Below are 22,673 nucleotides of genomic sequence, written 5' to 3'. Positions count from 1 at the left end.
AAAATTTCCTCTCTATTTTCCCAGCCTTAAACATTATGAAATATTCTGCCCCGGTGTGTGCGCAAAACCTTAAAAGTTCAAAGTCGCAAAATGCTGAACTTTGGATGGGGTGCTTAAATGGTTTTCAGTTCTGGTGGGTGTGAAATGGAGATGTTTGAACTTGTAGACGCAAGCGATTGCGAAAGGAGATTTGTGTAAATATTTGTTAGCCAAGGGAAATTTGGGTTACTGCAGGGATGGAGTGGTAAGTCCATTTGTGGCTTCGAAAAGCTCTTTACTTAAGAGTTTTGAAGTCAGATGATAGGTGTGTCCAAATCAGCTGTCAACTGTAAGTAATTGCTGGATTAGAAATGAAAAGTGTTACAATTTTACTAGCGATATGGTTTATCTTTCTGAATAGATGAAGTATATTTATAGTTCGAAGTGAGGAAATTTTCTTTGGTTATTATACTAAATGAAGGGCTATTAAAAACTCTCTATATGAAATAGGTGAACCGTTTTCATTGATAGAGAGTAGATTCCCAGGGCACTCGATAATACAGACAATATTTATCGTCTTGTGTATTTTCTCATTCAGCTTAATAATCTAAACAATATAAACGGTTACACTTGCCATTCCCATATCAGTTTCAAGATAAAGCGTAGTCGAAACCTCCATTAGCCAAATTATACTTTCCGCATTCATGAAGAATGCTTCCCATATCGCCCACTTCTAGTGTCTATCTACCCCAGCTATTTTCGCTATCTCAGCTCATGGGCATTGTCATTACACGACAGTTTATAGGAAACTGCAGGCGATCTTTGTCACATTTAACATGGAAAAGATACAAGTTAAGGTTGAAATAATTATTGTTTTTACCCTTTACTTTTTGTTCAGCCCTTGCTTTCTTAGGGCCACAGCGTTAAATTCCATTCGGCCACGCTTTACCTGGTTTTTGTGTGTTTATTCATTATGTATATCGTATTTTATTACTTTTTTTTTACTCTGTTGACATTGTCACGCTCTCACTTGCAAAAAAAGGGGGGAGTTGGTACTGGGGCCCTCGGAACGATCTTAGTTTCGTCTTTCCACGGTTTATTTTATTTTTCATTTATTTATTTTCGTTTTCAGTCTTTCGCTTTCGTCTGTCGACTGGTGAAAGGGGTTAAGAGCGAGTTGCGCGGCGACCAGATGTCTGCCACGCATTTGTTGTCATTAATCAAAAGCGTCAGGATGGCGGAGAGACATGGGGGAGCAGGTGCACTTTCGGGGATCCCAAAGTCAAGACCTTTGGTCATGGCCATGGTGTCGATTTTTGTCGCACTTTGTTAAACGAGTTTTTAATTTGCGGCATAAACTTTTTCTATTAAAATCGTTTTTAGTAGAGTTTGAGAAGCTTTTAATTTGGGTGCTTCTTTTTTGGCTTTGGAATTTTATAATTTTAGCCTGAGGTTTTTACTTCTTACATTTTTTGTTCAATCCCAAACACTTGTTTAAATGGTTGGTGCCTTTTTTGTAAAGCTTTTAATTTACGTCGAGCTTTTTGACACCTCTTTTTGGGGCTTGCGGTTGTAATCCTTTTAGATCCCTTGGGTTGCCATTTTGTGGGTCATTCTATCCCCTAGATGATTCAATTTGCAGTTGACATTTCATTTCATGTGCTGTGGCAGATATTGACCGTTGTCAAGTCAAGGCTTAAACACGAGTTCCGTTTGCCTGCGGTTTGCTTTTTTTCTAAAGAAAGCCCTGCCATCTACGGACATTGCCTTTCCAGTCTTTATGGCCAGGCCTTGCTCTCCCTATCTGTCGGATACTCTCGATGCACAGAGAAAAATAGAAAATAGTATAGAATTAAAAAAAAACCTTTTACTTGTCTTGTACTAATCTTCTTTACGTTCTTTAAATGTTGAAGTTATAATTCAATAATTTAAGTATTTTATAATTCATTCCTTTAATAATTCATTGGTATTATAAGTAACACAACTTTATGATTCTAAAACATTGGTATAAGACTCTCATAATCAAAATACAACTTTATGATCCTAGTACATTAATCTATGATACTCAAGGGAATTTTAACAGTTTTTTGTTCGTTTTCCTCTATAAAGTTCCTGGTTTATTTTTCCCCAGTGCCCTTCTGCTCATCTCTCCTGCACAATTAAAAATTCTTTATGCACTTGCCACGATTCGCACTCGCACTCTGGTGGAGATTGACTTGTCCCAACATGGGAGGCATGAGAAAATGTGTGCTCCTCTCTTCTCCGGGCCTTTCTCATCCGTCAGGTGGGTCAGTATAGATGGTACGGAGTATGGAATATATGGCCTATGGAGTATGGTAAATGGTGAAGGGAGAAAAGCGGGCGGGGTCGGTCACGCAAGGCGGCAGTTAGAGGAAGCCCTATTAATGTCAAGTTCATTGCCACAATCCATCACTTGGAGGATGGAAACGCCTGGGGAGGGGCGGGCAGTGGATGATGCACATTGCCGAGCGAGGATTTATTATTATGGTCAATATTGTGCAACCTGCAACATTTCATTAGCTTGACCGGCGGCTCCGATGGAAACTTGTTCACAGAGTTCCGTCTTTGCTGGCGGATTTGTCCAAGTTGGTTGAACTTGATATTGGCCAGACTTGCTATTGAATGAATATTCGTAATATATTCGAGTTATCTGCTGATAAGAGCGCGTGATTTTGGGCCCCAATCAATAATTGTCGTTCAGTGAAAATAAGACAAAGTACACGATGCATACATAAAAAGTTGTATCTTATCTGAGGGCCACGTGCCCCGGCGGTGGCAAGTCGAATTCAATTTGACGGGCCCGAATATGCAATTAAAATTGACATGCAACATGTACTTTGCTGCACTCTTCGCGACTCACTTTGCAGACCCTGGAAAAGCAATTTTCCGCAGCGACAATAAATTATGAGCTTGTCCAGAGGGGAGGGAAAAGTGGAGAGTACTCGTATAGACAGGCACAGGACTTGTGAAAGTGGTTAGAGGCCTTATTTTATGGCCGCCACTTTGCATTTTCATCTACTTTATGTGTGGGCAACGCCCTGAAATAGGTCTTACATTTCTTACGGGATTTTCAATTACTTTAATGGCTTTCGTACCAATTCCAATTGTAATTGCAACTCTTGCCGTATGGCGATTATCTGCCTGGCCATAATTATTATCCCATGACGGCGGGGCAAATCTGCGGCTGCGGGGGGATTTGGCAATTAAAATCGCAGCCCCGCCTCCGTTTAATGTAACACTTACATGCTCCACTGCGCGGTTAATTCTGCAACATTTTTGCTCACTTTATTTCGCATGCCTGGCTTGTTGTTATTATCATTTTTTCGCACTGCCATAATAAAAGTGTTAAGGAAGCCACGGCTTATTGCCGGCTTAACTGTGAATTAGAAATACTTTTCCCCGATTAGCGTCAAGAGCTGCGATGATGGGGCATGCAATCTGATAATTCAGTTGATTATGAGGCGGAAAACATGAAGAATGTCTTGGTAGAATTGGAAATTGAGAAGCACTTAAGAGATGAGCTATAAGTTGGCATGGGAAGTGGCCGCGGATGATTGTGAGAATAATAAGTGGTTTTTATTATATTAAAATAAAATACCATTTTATACAGTAGCTTTGAACTATTAGTGAGACTTTAAAGTCTCTATTTTTGTACACCTTCTCTCTACCTAAAATCCAGTTGAATGTTTTAAACGACCTTTCAGCAGACATCAAAAAGCCACCCACCTGACTCACCTGTCTCACTTCACTCACCATTTAATCTCATTGAAAATAAAACCGAAGAAAAAGAACGTTTCTCGCATTTTCCCACTGCCAGCCGCTTTTTATTGCTCTACCCGGAGTTCGGTGGACCAGACATCCCACCTAAAAACGTGGCTCTTAATAAGGCAAGACAGCTTCGCATTCGCGGCGAGAACTTTTCTGGTCTGAAACCAATTTCTAGCATTACATGGCCTTACCGGCAAAGTCGGGCTGCTCATCGGTGTTTCAGTTTTAGCCAGAGTTTTAGTTTTGGATTTGGTTTGGCCAGCTGCTTCTGCTTTTCTGCACCGTAAAAGGTCGTGAAAAGTTGTTCACTTCTTCTTCTGCCTCGGCAGACATAGCAGCTTATGAGGCCATAAAAAGCCCGGAGAATGGGGAGTTCGAAGTGGGCGCAGGAGGCCAACACCTAGCCGGGTCCATAATAACACTAAAAACACGACAAGGGGGTGACTTGAATGTAATTTACACGAGAAACCCCGAACGAAAACAGCAATCGCTTTGGCTTCCTCTTGGCAAGTTTTGTAAAAGTTAGTTTGGAAGTCTTGATCAAATCATTTCGATCGGCCTTGATACAACGAGCTGTTCAAAAGAAATCGTAGCAAAGCAACCTCTTAACGCATTATTTTTTGTTGTGTGATTGAAAGTTATGACATCTCTCATAATTATAAGCGAAGCCAACGAGTTGTTTTCGCTGTTGCTGACATGATTTATACGCATCTCGAAAACCAACTTGATAATCACATGTGGCTCGAACCGACATCAAACCGTTATGAGCCGACGCAACCGCACAGATCTCTTTTCCCCTTCCCATCTTGATGCCAATAAACCCGGCCAGCTAATGATATGGGCTTTTGGCCAAGGAGAAATCTGATTGATTGTAATTAAAGGCCTCGCAAGACAGCAGATTCTAATGCCGAGTTATTGGCACTTTCAGCCGGCATCTAGTTTATGGATCGCAAATGTCAAGCGGCAATTGCTGAAATGGCATGATGATTATGGGGAGGATGTGGCTGGAAAATGGGTGGAAAAGGAGGTTTACTGGCCAGAGTGACCTTGTTCTGCGATTCCATACTTTCGGAGAAGGAAATGTCAGCCAAAGTGGCCTTCGAACTATGCATATTTTGGGATTATTCACAATTTATATAATTTTAGAAACAATTAAATTTTAAAATTTCTTGATTAAAGTCTGTTTCGCTAGTTTTTACTGTAATGCATTAAAAATGTTTTGATAAAGGCAGTTCTTGGTTTTGTATACTGTTTTTCGTATGAAAATGTCAACGAGTTTTGCTTGATAAAAGTTTCATATTCCCTAGAAATAGTTTGTATACTATAAACTATGCATAATCTCTCTTTCTACCCGTGACTTTCACTCTTGATCCCACTATCAATTACCGAATTGGGCTCCTCAAGCCTTTACCTGATGTCTCCCACAACTTCACGACCTGCCCCAAGTAACTCACTTAGGCCGGCTCCCATTTCACTTAAATTTCTTCATTTTGTTTAACCATTTGATTGCACCCACCTCGATTTTCTCACGCACTATAAACGAGTGAAACGGGTGAGCAACAATAAATTAGACAATTACAATGCGCCGAGTGATTTTCAGCCTGGGCTCTCGTAGGCGTCACAGAAGGCAGACGAAATTTATGAGTTTACCTTGGGCACAAAGAGCCGAAAATGGGGAAGTAGGGGCAGTTTGGTGGGGGTAATTTGAGGCGACACTTTGATTACCCCCAAAAGCTAATAACATTGTTGTTGTTGACTGATGACTGACGATTTTTGGCTACTGGAAACGACGCTCGCTGCTTATCAATTGGCCCAACTTTCTCCCCGGTTTTGTTTTCGGTTTCAGTCGATTGGGCTTGTCTCGAACTCCTCTTTTATCTTTTCCCCATTCGCTTTGCTGCAGCTCCAAATGAAACTAATTGCTTCCGTTTGCAACATTTCACCTTCAATTTTCCGGCGAGAAACCCTTGGGCGAAGCCCCTCGGAGGAGAGTCGCCACTAATTTCGTATGCCTCGGGGGCCACCTTAAAAATGTGGCAATTCTATTTGGTTTCGTTGGCCAGCTTTCGGCTGTTTTTCGGTTCATTGAACTTGCAATTACACTGGGAAGAATAGGGGATACATTTTTGATTGAAAAAAATAAAGAAAAATTAGTTATTAAGGTCTTGTAAAGTGCAAGATATATTTAAAGCATATTTTATATTTTAATAATAAACAAGTAATGCTCAAATATCTTTGCGCGAATTCTTTAGATTAATTTGAGTTGCAATCTCTTTTTAGAGACCTTAACAGCTTTAATAGATATTACTTTCCGTGTGGCACTTAAGTTTCCATTTCTCTTAACTGCATTTTTCGCTCTTCTAACTTTTGTTTGCCTTTGTTTCTTGGATTGTTTTTTTGCAGAAATTTGCATTTTCATCTTGCGCAAAAGGCAAACACACAAAAAATGCTGACACCGATGAGGCCAGCGGTGGGTTGATTGGCTGACAACCACGACGACGACGTCCACGAGCAAAGGAGGCAAAAAACACACAACTAGACACGCTTCAGTGCCAGCGAGTGGGAGGTAGTGGAAGTGGAGGGGCAGCATCACCTGGGCTCAACTTGAATACGAAAAAGCTGAAGCGAAAAAATCGAAGAGAAAACCGACACTACAAACATCCCGCCACAATGACAAATGTTTGGAGCGGAGCCAGGCTTTAGGTGTTGAGCAGGTTTAATCAAACAACAAAGGAAAAGCCGAGGAGGCAGCCAGCGGGGCAGCCAACGAGGAGGAAGGACACCGCGCCGCGCAACACCTGAATTGGCCAGGAGAAAGGTGAGTCCAGTTTGGCCATAGTAGAGCAATAAATCCCAGAGCCGAGCGGGTTTATGGCGCGATTACATGAACTGTGGAGTGCCCATAAATTTCGATTACACTTTCAAATTGAAAGTATTTAGTATATAGGGGTGCACATCTTTAATAGTTTTAATAAAATGCTTACAATACAAAAATATATTGGAGATTACATATGCCATTTTACAAGATTTTCGTATGCTTGCCCCAAACTACAATCCATGCTTAGCTCAACTTATAGCTGATCAAGCATAATCCTCTTTGGCAAGTCATATTTTAGGCAATGGGAACATTTGTTTTCCAAGCCGGGGCAATTCCTCTCCCAAAGCAGCCACAAATGTTTTTTAGAAGCCCATCTCCCAGTTAGGTCATAAAAAGTGGCTCACACTTACACACACGTGGCGCATCCTTAGCCAAGTTTGTAGATCCCTGGACTCCTTAATTATGCGCACATGAGACTCGTTTGGGGAACGTGCGAGGACGATGGCGCCAGGTTGGGGCTTAGTTTATATGCTTACCCCTCGAGGGTAGTAGAAACAGTTTATAAAATAAAAATAATACAATATTATTATATTAGTTGTATAATAAATTGTATATTATGAAATAAGAGTGAATTTGTAGCTCTGGGAGTTTCATAACTCAAGCTCTCAATTCTAAGTCTTATAATATGCGCAGGTTTAAAGGTTTTACTAATTCAGAAAGAAAATCCTAACTTTATTTCATTGATAAAAATATTTTCACACATTAGCCAAGCATGACTGAAATGTAAAAACCACATGGCGCATTTTAAAAGCACACTTTCCTCCGTGTGATAGAGCATAAGAAGTTGGTTCCTACCTGGTGGGGAGTGTATGCAAATCTGGCAGCATCCCGGGAGCTTATAAATAGTTTCCCGCCATCCCGGCGACACCGACTTCGATCCGTTCCAGGCCACTGACTCACTGGCAGTCATTTGTCAGGCTTATAGCAGTCAATCGGTTCGATTATGCAAATGGATGCCGATCGATGTGCCAGGCTCTAAACACTTTGGTGCGCTGAGGACGTATCTCAATTGGTTCTAGTCTGGGATCCGCTGAGTGTGTGGCTATTCAATTTACCCCGGCGCATCCTTTGAAGACCCGTTTCGGTGAGCTATGTACTTTTTATTTTTTTTACCCGCCAAACGGAGCCCAAACGAACGTAGGCCCCAAACCAATCCAGTTCGGATTCGTGGTCGGAATTTCAGAGTGGGAGAGTGGGATCGAGAAACCCACTCTTGGGGGCCAGCGCGTGCAGACTTGCCAACTTGTTTTCCCACCGTTTAATTGGCATAATTTGTCTAACAAGACCAACGAACCACGGACACACAACGCCGAGAACAACCAACAACCACCAGCCCAGCGACAACTCGTTTCGTATTCATCGCAAGGTAACCGTATCAAAACATCTTGAATTGTTGTGTTCTCGTTTAATAAGTGAATGTGGTCGGTTGGCTGTGTTTTTTTCTACTTCTTACTTTTTGCTCCCTGGTCAGTTGTGTTACTAACCAGGCCTACGCGGAAAATTGTCTAGAGGTCTGTAAGTCTATAAGGCTGTGTGCCAGACAGCTGTCACGAGCGACGGAGGTGGGGCTTGGAAGCGGAATGAAAAGAAATACAGCTTGTTAAATACACAAAAGCTAGAGAACTATACTAGGAACCACTGCGACGTCCAAGGTTGGGATTTAACTTGAAATATAATTGAAATGTTGACATGGAAAATCTAAAAAACATGAATGAAATAATGTATTTTGTCTCATTACACAGGAAGTTGCCTTTGGTTAACACAATTTTTATATTGTTATTATGGTATAAACATTCTAATTCCTGGTAAGCAGTTTAGTATTTCCTGCTAAAAGTGAAAAACACAATATTACATCATAAACATGAACACTCACTCATTCTAGTGAGTTTAAATGTTTATGTAGAGCAGAATATGATATTATAATATAAAACATTAAGACAAATTTTAAATATTTAGAAGTTAAATAACACTTAAATCTAAATAAAACAAAGGTCATAGGATCTTACTCTTCATTTTATTTTAATCTATCATTTTTAAAGACCGTAGCTAACGAGGGTTGTCCTCCTTGTTAACCCCGATATCTTGGTTCCCAGCACCTGCGATGGTTCCCAGCTTCATCATCTTTACGGCTGTTCCGATTCCTATATCCATAGCACATTAAGAAATCATTTTCCTGGCGCCAAGTTTTTAAATCATGGGAACTGGTGGGCAACTCCAAGACCTCCCAGTGGGGGTCCTCCACTCACGGTGAAATGCATTATATGGTACATGGTGTGTGCTGGCACAGTAGGTAGGTGGCTTCTCTAATTGCTACCAATCTTTTGTGCCCGCCACTTCACTCCGCCACCCTGCCACAATTCCCCTCTGCACCATTGCCATTTACAATGGGACCATCATTTCATTGTTGACATTGTTTTCTTGTTCACGCTCAAGAGACTGAATGTTGACGCAATTATAGCACATGGCGTCGTTGGCTGCCTGCTGCTCACCTGGCCTGGTCTCCTCCTGCTTTATTTTGTACGTACCCCCATCTCTCACCTGGATTTGATCACGTGTTCGAGCTAACGAGTGCAATTTAACATTTTGCCGAGTGCAATTAACATTTATGCAAAAATTAGAGAGTCGCAGATGGGGGTAAACTAGTTTTTTGTCATTTGCGAGGCGCAAATTATGATCGTTATCGTTATGATCGGGGGCAGTTAGCGCTGATTATGCTTTTTAATGGGGTGTCTTAATCCGTATTTATGCTAATGTTTATGGCGACGGTTATGCTGAAAAAGAGGTGCCTTGGAATGGGTTCTCTGGGGTTTTATAATGCAAATCACACGGAAACCGTAATGGATATTATGGTTTGGAATTAGGTTGGTAATGGAATTTATAAGAGCAAGGGTTGTTGATCTATTTAGTATCCATAATACACTAAATTATAATTATTATTATATACAACAACAGTTTTTCTTCGTAAAGATTTGATTTATTTAGGGTGAGATAAGTAAATAAAAATGGAATTGCGCTTTGCAAATATCTATATCTGCTTTAATATATTTATATTTATAAACATAATTAAAATCGATAATCCTTTTTATGGGCCATAAATCAGTTTCCATACACCCTTGAAAGCGCTCGATGGGAGATCTTGCCATGAACTGTACGATTAAATTCCGAAGCCAAAAAGCCAAGGACAAGGATGCGGACCTCATGGGGCTGTTATAAATAGCAGGCTGTCAACCACCACCACCCCAAAAGCTGCATGGATTGTGCACTTGAGCAGCGTGCTGGTCGTGTCCATGTCGATGTCCTTCCACGTCCTTCCTGCTCCTCTGGCCATTTTCTGCGGCATTAATTTATAATGAGCATGGGATAGATGGATGGATGGAGAGAAACTGTCGTTAAATCAATATCCCATCGGCTGCCAAATAAATCTGCCAGCTCTTTAAACATTTATCACCTGTAAAATGCACCGAATGCAGGGCTGTTTTTTCCTTTGGGGAAAAGAGGAGCCATGCGGCGGATACGTGATATTTTAAGTGAAGCCTTTTAGGGTGATGCTCATCCGCAGTGTGGGACCTCGCGTTTGTACTTTTCAATATTATGGCCAACGAGATCACCGACTAAATTTAACTCGCCGTAATCTTTATCTCACTCATGTCTATCTTAATTCATGGTCACATGCATTGTGCATTTCGATTAGATTAGATAAGCTTCTAGCCCTCGCCATTGTCTCGTGTTTGGGCTCTGACTTTTGTCCCGCATCCATAGTTACAAAGCACAGAACCCAGAACCAGTGCCCAGACCCCAGACCCCAGACCCCAGAGATGATAGTACAGCCGACTGTTCAGATGCGACCTTTGTCTCAATTCTGTGGCACGTTCTTTGCTCTCCTCCTAATTGTGTGGACATGGGTGTGAGTTCACTATCTGGCCATTTGTTTACCTCTTCGCCGGTGTTTGCTCGTTTCCAGCTAGTTAGGCTCTTGTTCTTATTGACTTTGCGATAAGTTTCGACTGTCTGCCTAGCTCAGATACTCTGTGTGGCACAAAATGCGTTTTTTTCGCCGCCCGCCTTTCTGACACATAGAAAATAAATCCAGTTAAAGAGGTTATGATTGTAGAGAACTTTGTTTTGTTTTGGTCCCTAATGAGGGGTGAATTCGGATGGGTGGGGTTGGGTTTATGGGACTAGTTGATATCTAGAACCATGTGTAACCTATAAAAAGTTATAAAAGATATATTAAAGGTTTTCAATGTTAAGAAATTATAAAGTTGGTTTTGTTGTTGTTGAGGTTTATAGTTTGTTTTTAATGCTAAGGCATACCCTTAATTCATTTTTTTTTTTTTAAATTTTTTAACAATTTTGCCGTGGAATATTTTCTATTGCCAGTAGGGCAACTGGAGGAACCAACCTAGCCCAAGTTGTAAATCAATACAGCCCCAGCCGATAAGGGTACCTGTGTGGAGGCACCTACACCCCAGTGAACCGCTTTCAATGTCGCCGCCAAACCAACATTCCCCACTCGCAGTTCTCTGGGTCTCTCAGGCCCGCTCTTCGCTGCTTTTCTTCGATTCTCGGGGCGAAGACCAAATGGCAATGGCTTCTCTTCCACACCAAAATCGCCAGTGTAGCACCAACAACAGAAATTTGTTCACTTTTTCGAAGACTTTCACACATCCAACAACACCCGAAGAAACGGGAAGAAAGAGAGGCATTCGAGGGGCCCCCATCAATGGAGCCTTAATTGTGTTTGATGTGCAGAAAATAACAAACAAACGCATAACAAAGGAAAAATCATAAAGTTCAGCTGAAAGTAAAGGTGAAAATCGGTGCGAAAGTCAGTCAAATCGATGAGCAAGAAAATGGCAAAGGTAACACCGCAATAAACGTAAAAGTTCCCCGTCGATTTTATCAGTTTGGCCATTAGGGTGCGGTTAGGGGAATTTTTATCACAGATAGCTGGAATCTCTTAATATATACGACTTCCGTTAATAAACGGAAAAAATCATAATTTTTAGTAAAAATTTTATTATACGTTTCTAAGACTATTTTTAAAATTTCAAAGAAAAATGTCGTTTTTTTTTACCAAAACATAAAGTTCTAATTTTACGACCAAAAATATTGAGTATTTTGAGCGATACAATAAAAGTATTAGACGGAAGGCAGAATGTCATAGCTTTTTGAACTCGTAATTAAATTTGCAATAAATTGGCATTCGCCACTAAAAATTTTTAATTTTGACCAATTTTCGCAAAAAAAGACGATGCTACCCCTTGCAAAAAAAATGAAAATTTGTAAAAATTTTTTGTTTTTAGAATCAGACGGAAAATATCTGCGATCGATTATCTATCAAGTTAGCTGTCCAAAACAGTGCGTCCTTTAAGCTTCGGATCATTTTTGACCAAGTTATAGCGAAAAAAGTGAACAAAAAATATAGGTTTTACGCCAAAAAACTAAGGCCTTTATTTTTAACCCAAAAATATTCAGTATTTTGGACGAAACAAAAAAAGTATTGGTCGGAAAATGGAATGTCATACCTCGTTAAACTCCGTATTAAATTTTCAATAAATTGGCATTCGCCACTAAAAATTTTTAATTTTGACCAATTTTCGCAAAAAAAGGCGATGCTACCCCTTGCAAAAAAAATCAAAATTTGTGAAAATTTTTAGTTTTTAGAATCAGACAGAAAATATCTGCGATCGTTTATCTATCAAGTTAGCTTTCCAAAACATTGCGTTTTTTACGTTTCGGATCATTTTTGACCAAGTTACACCCAAAATGGTCAAAGGAAAATATGAGTTTTTCGCCAAAAAACAAAAATTACATTTTCACCAAAAATGGAATGTCACACCTCGTTGAACACGCAATTAAACTTCCAATAAATTGGCATTCACAACTAGGCTTAACAATTAAAATTCACAATTAATATAAAATATAAAAATATAAATCGAATTAAACTTAAATATTTTAAAGCCTTTTAATTTTAAACATATTCTAATTATCTTTTACTTTCATTTGCTTGCAGTTCCATCATGGAGAAACCGATGCACCATGCACCCGCTCCGGCTGCCGTGGGTAAGGTGAGCCAGATAGCCAACATCTTCCAGAGGAAACCCATAGAGATCCAGCCGGTGGAGCAGCTGACTGCCGTGGCTGCTGCTCACGCCGCCGCTGCCGCCGCCGCTGCAGCTGCCCACCACGCCCACTCCGCTCCAGGAGCTCCGGCGGTGAGAACCGAATCCCATTCGGCCAGATTCAATAACGCCCGGGCTCTGTTCGAGAAGCTGGGAGTGGAGTCCAACTCGAATGTGAGTTCCCGACTGCTGAGAAGTGGTTCGCGGGAGGATAATCTCTGTGACGGCTCGGATCGCTCGTCCTCACGCTCCTCGGATCGATCACAATCGCCGCCCAAGCGGAGGACTCCGTTTCCCTCGGGCGTGTCACTCGTTCACAACAATAACAATGCCGCCGCCGTGGCCCAGAATGGCATTCCGCCCGAGCAACGTTTGAGCAACAGCAAGTTTATTGTGGAACCAGCGGCGCCAGTTGTACCCACTTCGGTGGTGAAGTTTCCGCAGCACAATATATCCCGCATAAAATCGGAGGAGGTATCGCCCATTCCGACACCACCAGCCAGCGGTTCAGTGAGTGCTCTGTTCGCCAGCTCAGGCGGGGACAAGCCGGAGAAGCCGGAGCGAAAGTTCAACTCCCGGGAGCTGATCGAGAAGCAGAAGAAGTGGACTTCCCATTTCACCAAAACCAAAACAACTAGGACGCACAGCGATCTCAATCGCTGCGATATCATACGTACAGTGCCGGGAACGGGCCTCATCATGGACTGCGAGAAGGTGTCCAAGCCGGCCATGGAACCGCCACAACCACCGCCAAATGCCAGTCCCAATCCGCCGATGCGAACGCAGGCTCCGCCGGAGATCAAGCCAAGAAGCGGGAAGATCGGCAGTCCGGTCAAGTCGCCGCCATTGCCGCCCATTCCGGCGGTGAAGCCAAAGAACGTGAGTCCGGTGAAGTTCAATGCGGTGCGCCAGTCGCCCACTAAGACGGCGGAGAACTCTCCGCCTCCACCTCCGGCGAAATCGGCAGCTGTGCTCCAGAGATCCCTGATGCAGGAGCAGCAGCAGGAGCTGCTGAGGAATGCCGGCGACCAGGGAGTGGCACCCATTCCACCGGAGAAGCCACGCAAAAAGTCTGTAGATCTCATCGAGGACACGCAACCCATGACCAACTGCTCCACGCCCTCATCCTGCGCCTCGCCCACCAGCTCGTACATTATCCAGCCGGCTAAGAGAGAATCTGTGGATGGCGGAGCCGCAAACGGGCAGTATCCTGGCAATGGACTCAGTGGCAGCACCAATTCGGCCACCTCGGGCTCACCGGTGGCCAGTGCCTCCTCGGGACCCTCGTCACCAGTTCACACGGAGGATGAGAAGCAGGAGAACGAGTCCACGGAGAAGTCGGAGATGGAATACTACCATGGTAGCAACTACAACAGTGTTCCCAGGCGGCGACGCAGCGAAAATGAAGGTGAGTTGTAGAAGAGATATTAAATTAAAGTTATTTAAATTATAAAATAGCAAGTGGGGAGAGGCAAACAAATAAGTATGGGTCATAAAAGTTAGAAAATATTTTATTTATTTAATACAAATTATAACCTTAAAACTGCAAATGCTATGCTAAAAATATATTTTTCTCAGGAAAAGCACTTTAAAATTGATAACGCTGTTAAGGTAACAAACCCGTGTTTTTTGATGATTCACCTTTAAGCTGATAGGGCTACGATTATAGGGCTCATAAAACTAGGTCCTTCTTATCTTGTTAAACAAGTTCTTCCCGAACAAACGAACCAAACTAATCCAGAGAACGCCTAATTTCCAGTTTGCTCCATTTTGTTACGGCCTTTTCCTTCCTCTCTAGACATAATTGATGGCCTTTTTGAATCAGGAACCAGAAGCAACTCGTCCCAGGGCATTCTCGAACTTCCTTCATTTAGAAGTTTTGAACTTTGCTGGCTGGAGTTCAAACACCTTCCAGACATTCTCGCTGTGTGTGTGTGTGTTTGAGCTGAGCTGCCAGGTCGCCTTTATTGTGCAGTGGCCTCCTGTTGTCCTCCACTGGGCCCACAAGACCCCCTCGCCTCATCCACCGGCCCATGCAGCTCATCCCCAGCCATTCCATTCCATTGCATCCCACATTCATTACAAATTTTTCTAAGCGGTGTACAAATCGTGACTTGTGCGCCGCCCCAACTCCGCCCTTTCTCCAGCGAAGACCCTTCCCTGTCTTCTAAACAACCCCCCTTGAAAAGCCACTCTGTTGCTGTTTTTGCACTGGGAGAAAATACCGAAAAAACAGGCTACTTAGCAAAAAAAAGATTTTTAATAATCAAAATATTAGTTTCATGTGGGTTCTTTGGGATTGTTTATCACAGTGAATATAAGGAATCGTTTAACAATATTTACCAATATTACAATCTGTTCAAAATAACTATTTATTTTTTCTATAAGCATGAATATGAATTATTATTTTCCCATTTTTAAAAACTCATTTAACTCCTAAAGTAATAGGTTTTAGGGATTTTATAATGTTTTTTATATATCTATCGATTTGTAACCGAGGTAATATTAATTAGGCTGCCATTCTGAGCTTCCAAGATCATTGTATTTTTCTGCGTGTGCCCTGGAGGCAAATTCCAATATGGGTCAAACACAGCAAGCATATCAAATGCAGCTCCCAACGACAACGGCTCGACAACATTCCAAGCGCTCTGCCTTGGAACCGCTGGGAGCCCCTTCGCGCCCTGCCCAGCTGCACTTCATCCGCCTCCTCGAGTGCAGTGCTCACAATCTGTCGTCGCCCATCTTCATGGTCCGAGGTTCGTCGGCGTTTTGCGGATTTTGTTGGGATTCCCGACGCCCGATCGCCGCCCCCTCTTGAGGTCTTCTCGGGCCTAGGCCGCCTCTTCCAGCGACTCCATACATAAAATTGTATTAATGCCAGATTAAGAATTCAATGATGCGTTGCACTTCTGCCTCCACTCGCAGTCGCCTTCCTCGGTCCCATCGCCATCGCCAAGCCATCCAGCTGCTGATTACAAAATTGGAATTTGCACGCCGCACTTCCGCCAGCAGCCTCAGTTCTGAATCTCAGTTCGCGTTTCGCATCCCAAAGATACCATATTTCGAGCCCCATTGTGGGGTATTATGATTGCACAAGCCAGGTTGCAAGAGTTCTGCGGGTTTTAAAGTTGTATTTTTAACAATACTACGTTAAATATCAAAATGTATTATATGGTAAGAGAACAATTAAGAACTTAAAATGAAATCAAAACAAACAATTTTATAGCAAAAGTGTTTCAGGCTTTTGTAATTTTTCTATTATTTATTTGGCTGTGGTGAAACAAACTATTTCTATTACACATAAATGCTTATGATAATTACATTAATCCTGGCAGATTGCCCAATATTTTTCTGCTCTTTAACATATATGTACTTGGCAAATTGATATGTATTGTATGCTAATTACGTGCATCTTGGCACTTGACAATATAATATATCCAAAGATATTATAAGCAGTTTGGTTATTTTGATACCATCCTCTATAAGGGTATTTATAAATTGCATAGGCAAAATGCCACACTCCTTTCGTGTTGTTTCCACTGCCTGCTGGACTCCTCGAGCTCTAGCTTCTGCTGATGATGGCTTATCTGGCGATGCGAACTGGGGTCTGGAACTCTTTTTAATTCATAAATGGCAGTGTTGTGTCCATGGAGGGGGCGTGGCTTACCTTGATTTATTGATTTCATTGCTTTTGTTGGGGAGGAGATGGCAAAGCGGAGGGCGAAATGGAATTAAGTGGATTGGATTATGTGCTCGAGTTGGGGTAGGTTGTGTCTGCAATTGCGTTATATGAAGTCCCAGTTTATTTCTTTGTGAAAAGAGTTCTGATGTTCTTCCCTCCCCTCTAATTGTCTATTTCTGTGCTCTTTTAACTAGCCCAAGCACCATTTTTACGGCATTTTCTTCTCTTTTCGCTGACACAGCACCCGTCATATGCTTAGCGCCATCCTCGAGCATGAGTTCCTTGTTCTATATAAACATTATAACACAAGTACAGTGATGCCTGTAAATAGGAGCTGGAAAAGCATACATTATTTTGTTCTACATTTTTTGTATTTTATTGTAGTTTTTGGATTTAAAAATCATGAAAAAGAAAACCCATATAAGTTGTTCTTTTTAAGAGACCACTGTACTTATAGCCATAGCCCTAACGACTGTCAGACTCGAGACATGACGGGAACACATGAATGGGGCATGGCACTCATTGGGGCTGAAATCGGGATGGGGAACGAAATAAAGAGAAATGGAAACATCGAGTCGAAAGGAAGGCCTAGGCTTCGGTGCTGCATGGCACATTTTAAATGGCTTGCGCCCGCCTGTCACATTCAAGAGTTTATAAATAACACGGAAAATACTACTCAAAAACTACTACGCCACGAGAAATATGGGTGGTTTCAGGTGGGGGAGAGAACCGAGCAATGCACTTCAAGAAAACCCGAAAGAAATCCAATTTCAGTTATTTTCAAATTTATTTCGTCCGTAAATTTATAAATTTGTTATAAGGAAACAAAGACCAACAAAGACAAAGTTGGAAGAGAACAAAATATTTAGAACCATTTCTTGTCAGCTCTCATATTGTTTCTCCCAGTGCACATTGTGTTTCCGTTTGTGTGTGTAAATTATGCCTGCCAAAAGTTGCTTGTGCTCCACTTTATTTCAGCACAATGAAACATGATGGGCACAAATATTTGATCTTTATATTTCTGTTAATCCCAAGCGGAAGGTATTATTTATCACAAATTAAAAGCCGCTCAAATATTGACAATATGTTATGAATAGGCGGGCGAGGACTGGGGTTCTTATAAAGAGGGTCTCGGCTGCATTTGTGTGCCGCCTACGCAAACCAAACAAAACAAAAACAACGTATACATACAAAGAGCCGGCATGCGAGGCACAAATGTTGAAAATATTCTTTTCTTTCGTCTTTAAAATTTTTCTATATTTTCAGTCGGAAGTTTGTAACGCAGTGCAGGGGACCTTTTCGACTCCATAAAGTAAATGTATTCTTTTTCAAATTAAGCCATGACCATTGTTTTGGCTGCAAGAATATGAACTATGAACAGTTTGCTTCCTTTCTTGTTTTTTTGTTCAGTGTAGTTTTTACAAAAAGGTTCGAGTCTTTGCTTCTTTTGACATTACTTGTGTTGTGTTGTATGGGTTGGGACCTAGCTAGAGGCAGTTAGTTTGGCCACAAACCATAGCTTGCGTCGCCAAGCAACAGATGGCGCCAGGGGTATAGCCCTGCTTACACTGCTTGTAGCAAATACAGTCAAACTTCCATACGTCGAACTTTCCTAACTCGAATTTTCTCTATAACTACGTTTATTAATTCATTTCATGAATAAAAATGGGTATTTACAGTAGTGATTAGTTCTACATTAATATATTGAATATATACTCGTACAAGCTTTTGTAAAAGTCCTTAAACATTCGAAAATAATGTATTCAGTTAAAAATAAATTCGTAATTTTTAATGCTGGCCTAAGAGACAGCAACCTTACCGCCAGAGTTCAATAACCCCATGTAATAATGAATGGCGCGTGGGTTTTTTGACAGCCACTTGAGGACATTTTTCCCCGCTGTTCCTCATCTTTGTTTGCCCAGTTTGACCACCCAACGTCTTCCCACATTTTTCTCTTTTATTTTGTAGTTTTTCTCAGTTTTTCTTTCATTTCTTTTCACACCAAACTGATGACGTCCATTGCGAAAATGTGCTGAAAAATGTTCACATCAAAAAAATCATCAAGGCGACATTTCGCAAGAGAGGAAATTCTTTGGAAAGCGCCACAATCACTGTGTGAAGTCTAAGTAGTTGGCTACACAGAAAAAAATATTTTTCTTTACAAAAATTCTAATAAAGTTTAAGGTGTGTTGAAATTTTGTTATTTTGTTGTCAAAAGCTGGAATGAATTTTCTTTTCTAAACAAAATATTCTATTCGCTGTAAAGCTCTATTATTTCTCTAGTGTAGTAAAACACAATGCAATAGTCAAATTGATTTGCAGAGGCTGCTCGCCTGAACTTTAGCGCCATAAAAATGGTATTTTTATAGAATTTCCGCCTAAGTTATGCTTCCAAAATCTTATACAGTCGCTTTTCCACACAGCTTCCTGGCTATTTTCATTTTATTTTATAATTAGATATCACTAGCCGAAAAATCAGTCTCGACACTTGACTGATTCTCTCGAATTTCTGGCCTTTCCCAACATTTCATTTTGCGGATTTTGCAATCTGGCATCTTGACAAGTGGCGGCCCTCAATGCGAAATACCCTGTACTTTGGCTGCCACATGTCTGGCCCCAAAAAAAGCGTATATGCCCGGCACTGAGAGCAGTCCAAGTCCGGTGATCTGTCAGATCTCTCAGATCTCTTTGCTATATAACAATTTTCCACTCTCTCTCTGGGTTTTTTTTTCGCGGCGATGCTGAAAAAGCGAAAATTTTCTGCGGCCGTTTCTTCAGTTGATGTCGCGTTGATAGGCGGGCAAGAACTTTCGCATATAAAATTCGAGAAGATTTCGAACGCGTAATCGACAGAATTCCCAAAAACACAATATTTCTATATAGTAAATGCCGAAGATAATGTGAAACCGTGCAAATCAAAACAAATTATTTGCCGCACGTTGCCCCGAATCCAAGATGATATACCAGAATATATAGTAACCATGAGACAGGGGCGTGATTATTGTTGTGGGTTTGTTCGCTTTCGGTTTGGATTTTCGAGGGGCACGTGAGGGCGCAGTTTTGGCTTTTTTGTCCCCCAGCCTGATAAGGGATCCTCTCGTCTCGGACTCGGAGTCTGGAAATGTCTTGAATGATTCGGTGAGGTCTGGCTTTGCCTTGTCGATCAGTTGGGATCTTGAAGTGCGCCGGGAAAGTACTACTTCTGAATGACAATCCTCCTTTTTTCTATAATTAAACCATATTCAAGTGTGGCGGTTCGCATTCACTTAAAACTTTACGCATTGCGTAATGGATTTGAACAGAAATTAAATTGCAAACTGTCCGAGTGACCCTAATTTACGCGGCGTTTTCGCTATTAAAAGAGTTAATTGATGGCGAAAAAAAGACACAGATCTCCAAGTGCATAAAGACATCTGGCAGCTGGAAGAGAGTATCTTTTGGATACGTCGAAAAAGTATGGAAGCCCTTCTTTGTTTCTGCAGGGGTTCAGCGAACTGCACTTTGTTGTGGCGACAAACAAATAAAAAATATTCGAAAAATTCCCTCACATGTGCGTGTGGCGGTGGGCAGAGTTTTTCTTGGCCTGGCAACAGCCACAAGCAAACGTTTAACTTTTCCTTTATTTTTTTCGCCACATTTTTCTCAGACACTTTGGCCGCTTCCTCTCCTTTTGCCGAGTTTATTTTCAAATTCGAAATTGTATGCCACAACAAAAATGTTTGCAATTGTCATGTGTTTGCAGTTTTCGCCATTCAGAGGTTGTAAAATATTTCAGTGTGGCTTTTTTGTTTGGTTTCTCTTTGGCCTGTTGCTGCTGGACAGGAATGTGGCCAAAAGATATTCTCTGACTTACATTGAGATATTTTCCCGGGGCTAAGAAATGCAAAGTATTCTCCTTAGTAGTCGTTTATATAGGTTAAAGAATGTGCTAACTCCCTTCGCATTTTTGCAGTGCTCAATTTATTTTATTGCAGTCAGGTAATCAAATATATGTATTTCCACCTGGGCAATTGTTTATTTTGCGAATTTAACATATTTTTGTGACATTTATTTTATATTGAGACATTTTCTGCTCGCATTAAAAACGAATGAGAAATGTCCTCAAACATTCCAAATTAGTTTGAATGGCATACCATTTTATCTGGAGAAGAAATTCGAAATATTTTTGCAGTCGTCCAAATTGTTGTTTATTTTTTCTTAAACGACTTTTCAGGAGTTTAGCCTGTTCAGCTATTTTGCAGGACATGCAGGAGGTCCTCCCTTTGGTCCTCTTCTTAGCCACAGAGATTTAAGACTCTCCTTTCTTTTGGTCTCCTCGTGTTTTCATTATGCATATCTGCACTGTCAGGGCTTTTGAAAGTTGACCTAACTAACCGACCTACTATATCATCAGACATACCCACATACTGCACTTGGCTTTCTTCTCGGGGGTTTCCCCTCCTTTCCTCCGGATTTTGGCACATTTTGACAGCAACTTCCGTTTTTGTCTTGACAATTCTTCTCTTTCCCCGCTTGGAAAATCTTCTTTTTCTCAGTTTTTGTCTTCTCTAATTTGACGTTCCTTTGTTGTGGTTACTCAAACAATTATTTTTGCATTTTGCAAGGCAAATTGTTCATGTTTTTTATGTTGTGGGTACGCCAAAGTGAAATACAAGTGCCTCCATATTTTGTTTTACCCATTTTTAAATCGATTTTTTCCCCTTTGATTCATTGGAACCATTTGATGTGTATATACAAAGTGTATATAAATGTTGATGCATTTTTTTACTATTCATTTTCATTGCTTCAATTACTGGGAAAGTTATTTATAAACCTTGATTTATTGGAAACTTTTTCCATTTCGCTTTTGCCCCTTTTCTGATTTGCCATTTGTTACTTCTCATTAATTGTCTTTTGTTCGCGTTTGTTTTTGTTTCTTTATTTTTTTTTGCACAGCATTTATTTTTGGACCGGGTTTTCATTAATTTTCGCATCTCATTATACAACACACATTTTCGCTTGCCCCTTCGATTTTCATCGATTTCAATTGCGTTTGTTTACGCCTCTTCCACTCGACGTGCGACCTTCGAAATTTGGCTTGAATTTTCATCAAGTTTATTTACTTGAACCGAACTGAAACAGAAACAGAAATCGCACATACGCCGCACTGGCCTTGGCCAGCTGCTGCCGCTCATCCTGCCCCCGGTTTGCATTAAGTATTCATGCTGCTCTTAATTAAAAGCGCACGCATGTCTAATTGGCATTAAGCATACGCCAGGGTGCACTTGACCAGGTCCAGCAAGCCGGCCAACTCCGCTGCCTGTGGTCGCTCATCTGGCAGCAGCCGAAATCCTGGCTTTGTTATCATGTCTGTGGCAGGCCTCTTTGCGGGAAAATAATGTGGGCTTTTCTGGGGAAAACTTGTTAAATGCATGGGTTTATTTGAATATCGATGGATAGTTTGGAATTATGCCATCTAAATACCCGCTGATATTAAAAACAAATCCTCTCAAGTTCCTTCTTAAAATGTTAAATACCTCATTTATAAAATATGTTTAACATATGCAATAAATAATTTACCAAATAATGATTTAAAAGCAGCATATTTTATTATTATTTAAGTTATTTTCTTATTTATGGTTACTATATAAAAATTCGGGGCAACGTCTTGTGATTTCAAACCTTATAAAAATAAATTATGCAATAATAATTTAATCTTAATTGATTATTAGAAGCTAATCACATCATGTGTTTCTCAAAACATTAACAAGTGCTAGTGAAGTGAACAAAAATGTGTCTCAGTTTGCGAAAACTTTGTCAAGCCTGTCGAGGTTGGTATAAAGATAAATTAGTCTGCCTTAAAACTAAAATAAACGGAAATATGTAAAATAACTTGGGATAATATAATTGGCAAACTTACAAAACTTCTAAGGCATTCCACTGCCAATTTAAAAATGCCTACACGTTTTCCAAAAAGAAAAAAATCCGAGATGTCGCCTGTCTGCTCCATCTCCCCACTAGAGAGCCCCTAAGGTCTAATTTAGAGATGTGTGTATATATACATTTGGAGGCGGCTATATTTATGCCTTCCGTTGACAGCTTTAGCATCGGCTCCTACACACGAAAATAGTCCGAATAGTCCCCAAAGTATATGTACACAACTTGCGATTAGCTCTGATCCATTAAGGGGAACACGAGTTCCCTGGCAAATTTGTGTATAAATAAATAAATTAGGAAAATG

General features: G+C 41.0%; 1 protein-coding gene and 1 long non-coding RNA gene across 15 annotated transcripts in view; one reads left to right on the top strand and one right to left on the bottom strand.

Annotated features, from left to right (window-relative positions):
- The window catches only part of LOC108034869 (uncharacterized), a 52,973-nt gene that overhangs the window by 8,289 nt on the left and 22,011 nt on the right, over positions 1-22,673 (top strand). For all 14 annotated transcript variants that reach the window (XM_017110068.3, XM_044094954.2, XM_050886680.1 and 11 more), the window contains 2 exons: positions 6,172-6,586; positions 12,663-14,179. In XM_017110068.3, the coding sequence (XP_016965557.1) occupies positions 12,670-14,179 (1,510 nt within the window). In that variant the 5' untranslated portion in view covers positions 6,172-6,586; positions 12,663-12,669. The remainder of the gene's footprint in view (positions 1-6,171; positions 6,587-12,662; positions 14,180-22,673) is intronic.
- LOC127010911 (uncharacterized) lies at positions 21,525-22,496 on the bottom strand. Its single transcript, XR_007763807.1, has 2 exons — positions 22,353-22,496; positions 21,525-21,842 (listed from the first exon to the last, which is right to left on the bottom strand). It is a non-coding gene; the product is annotated as an uncharacterized LOC127010911 (long non-coding RNA).

The sequence above is a fragment of the Drosophila biarmipes genome, chromosome 3L (assembly GCF_025231255.1).
Source record: "Drosophila biarmipes strain raj3 chromosome 3L, RU_DBia_V1.1, whole genome shotgun sequence".
Taxonomy (NCBI): Eukaryota; Metazoa; Arthropoda; class Insecta; order Diptera; family Drosophilidae; genus Drosophila; species Drosophila biarmipes.
This window is presented reverse-complemented; position numbering and strand designations above follow the sequence as displayed.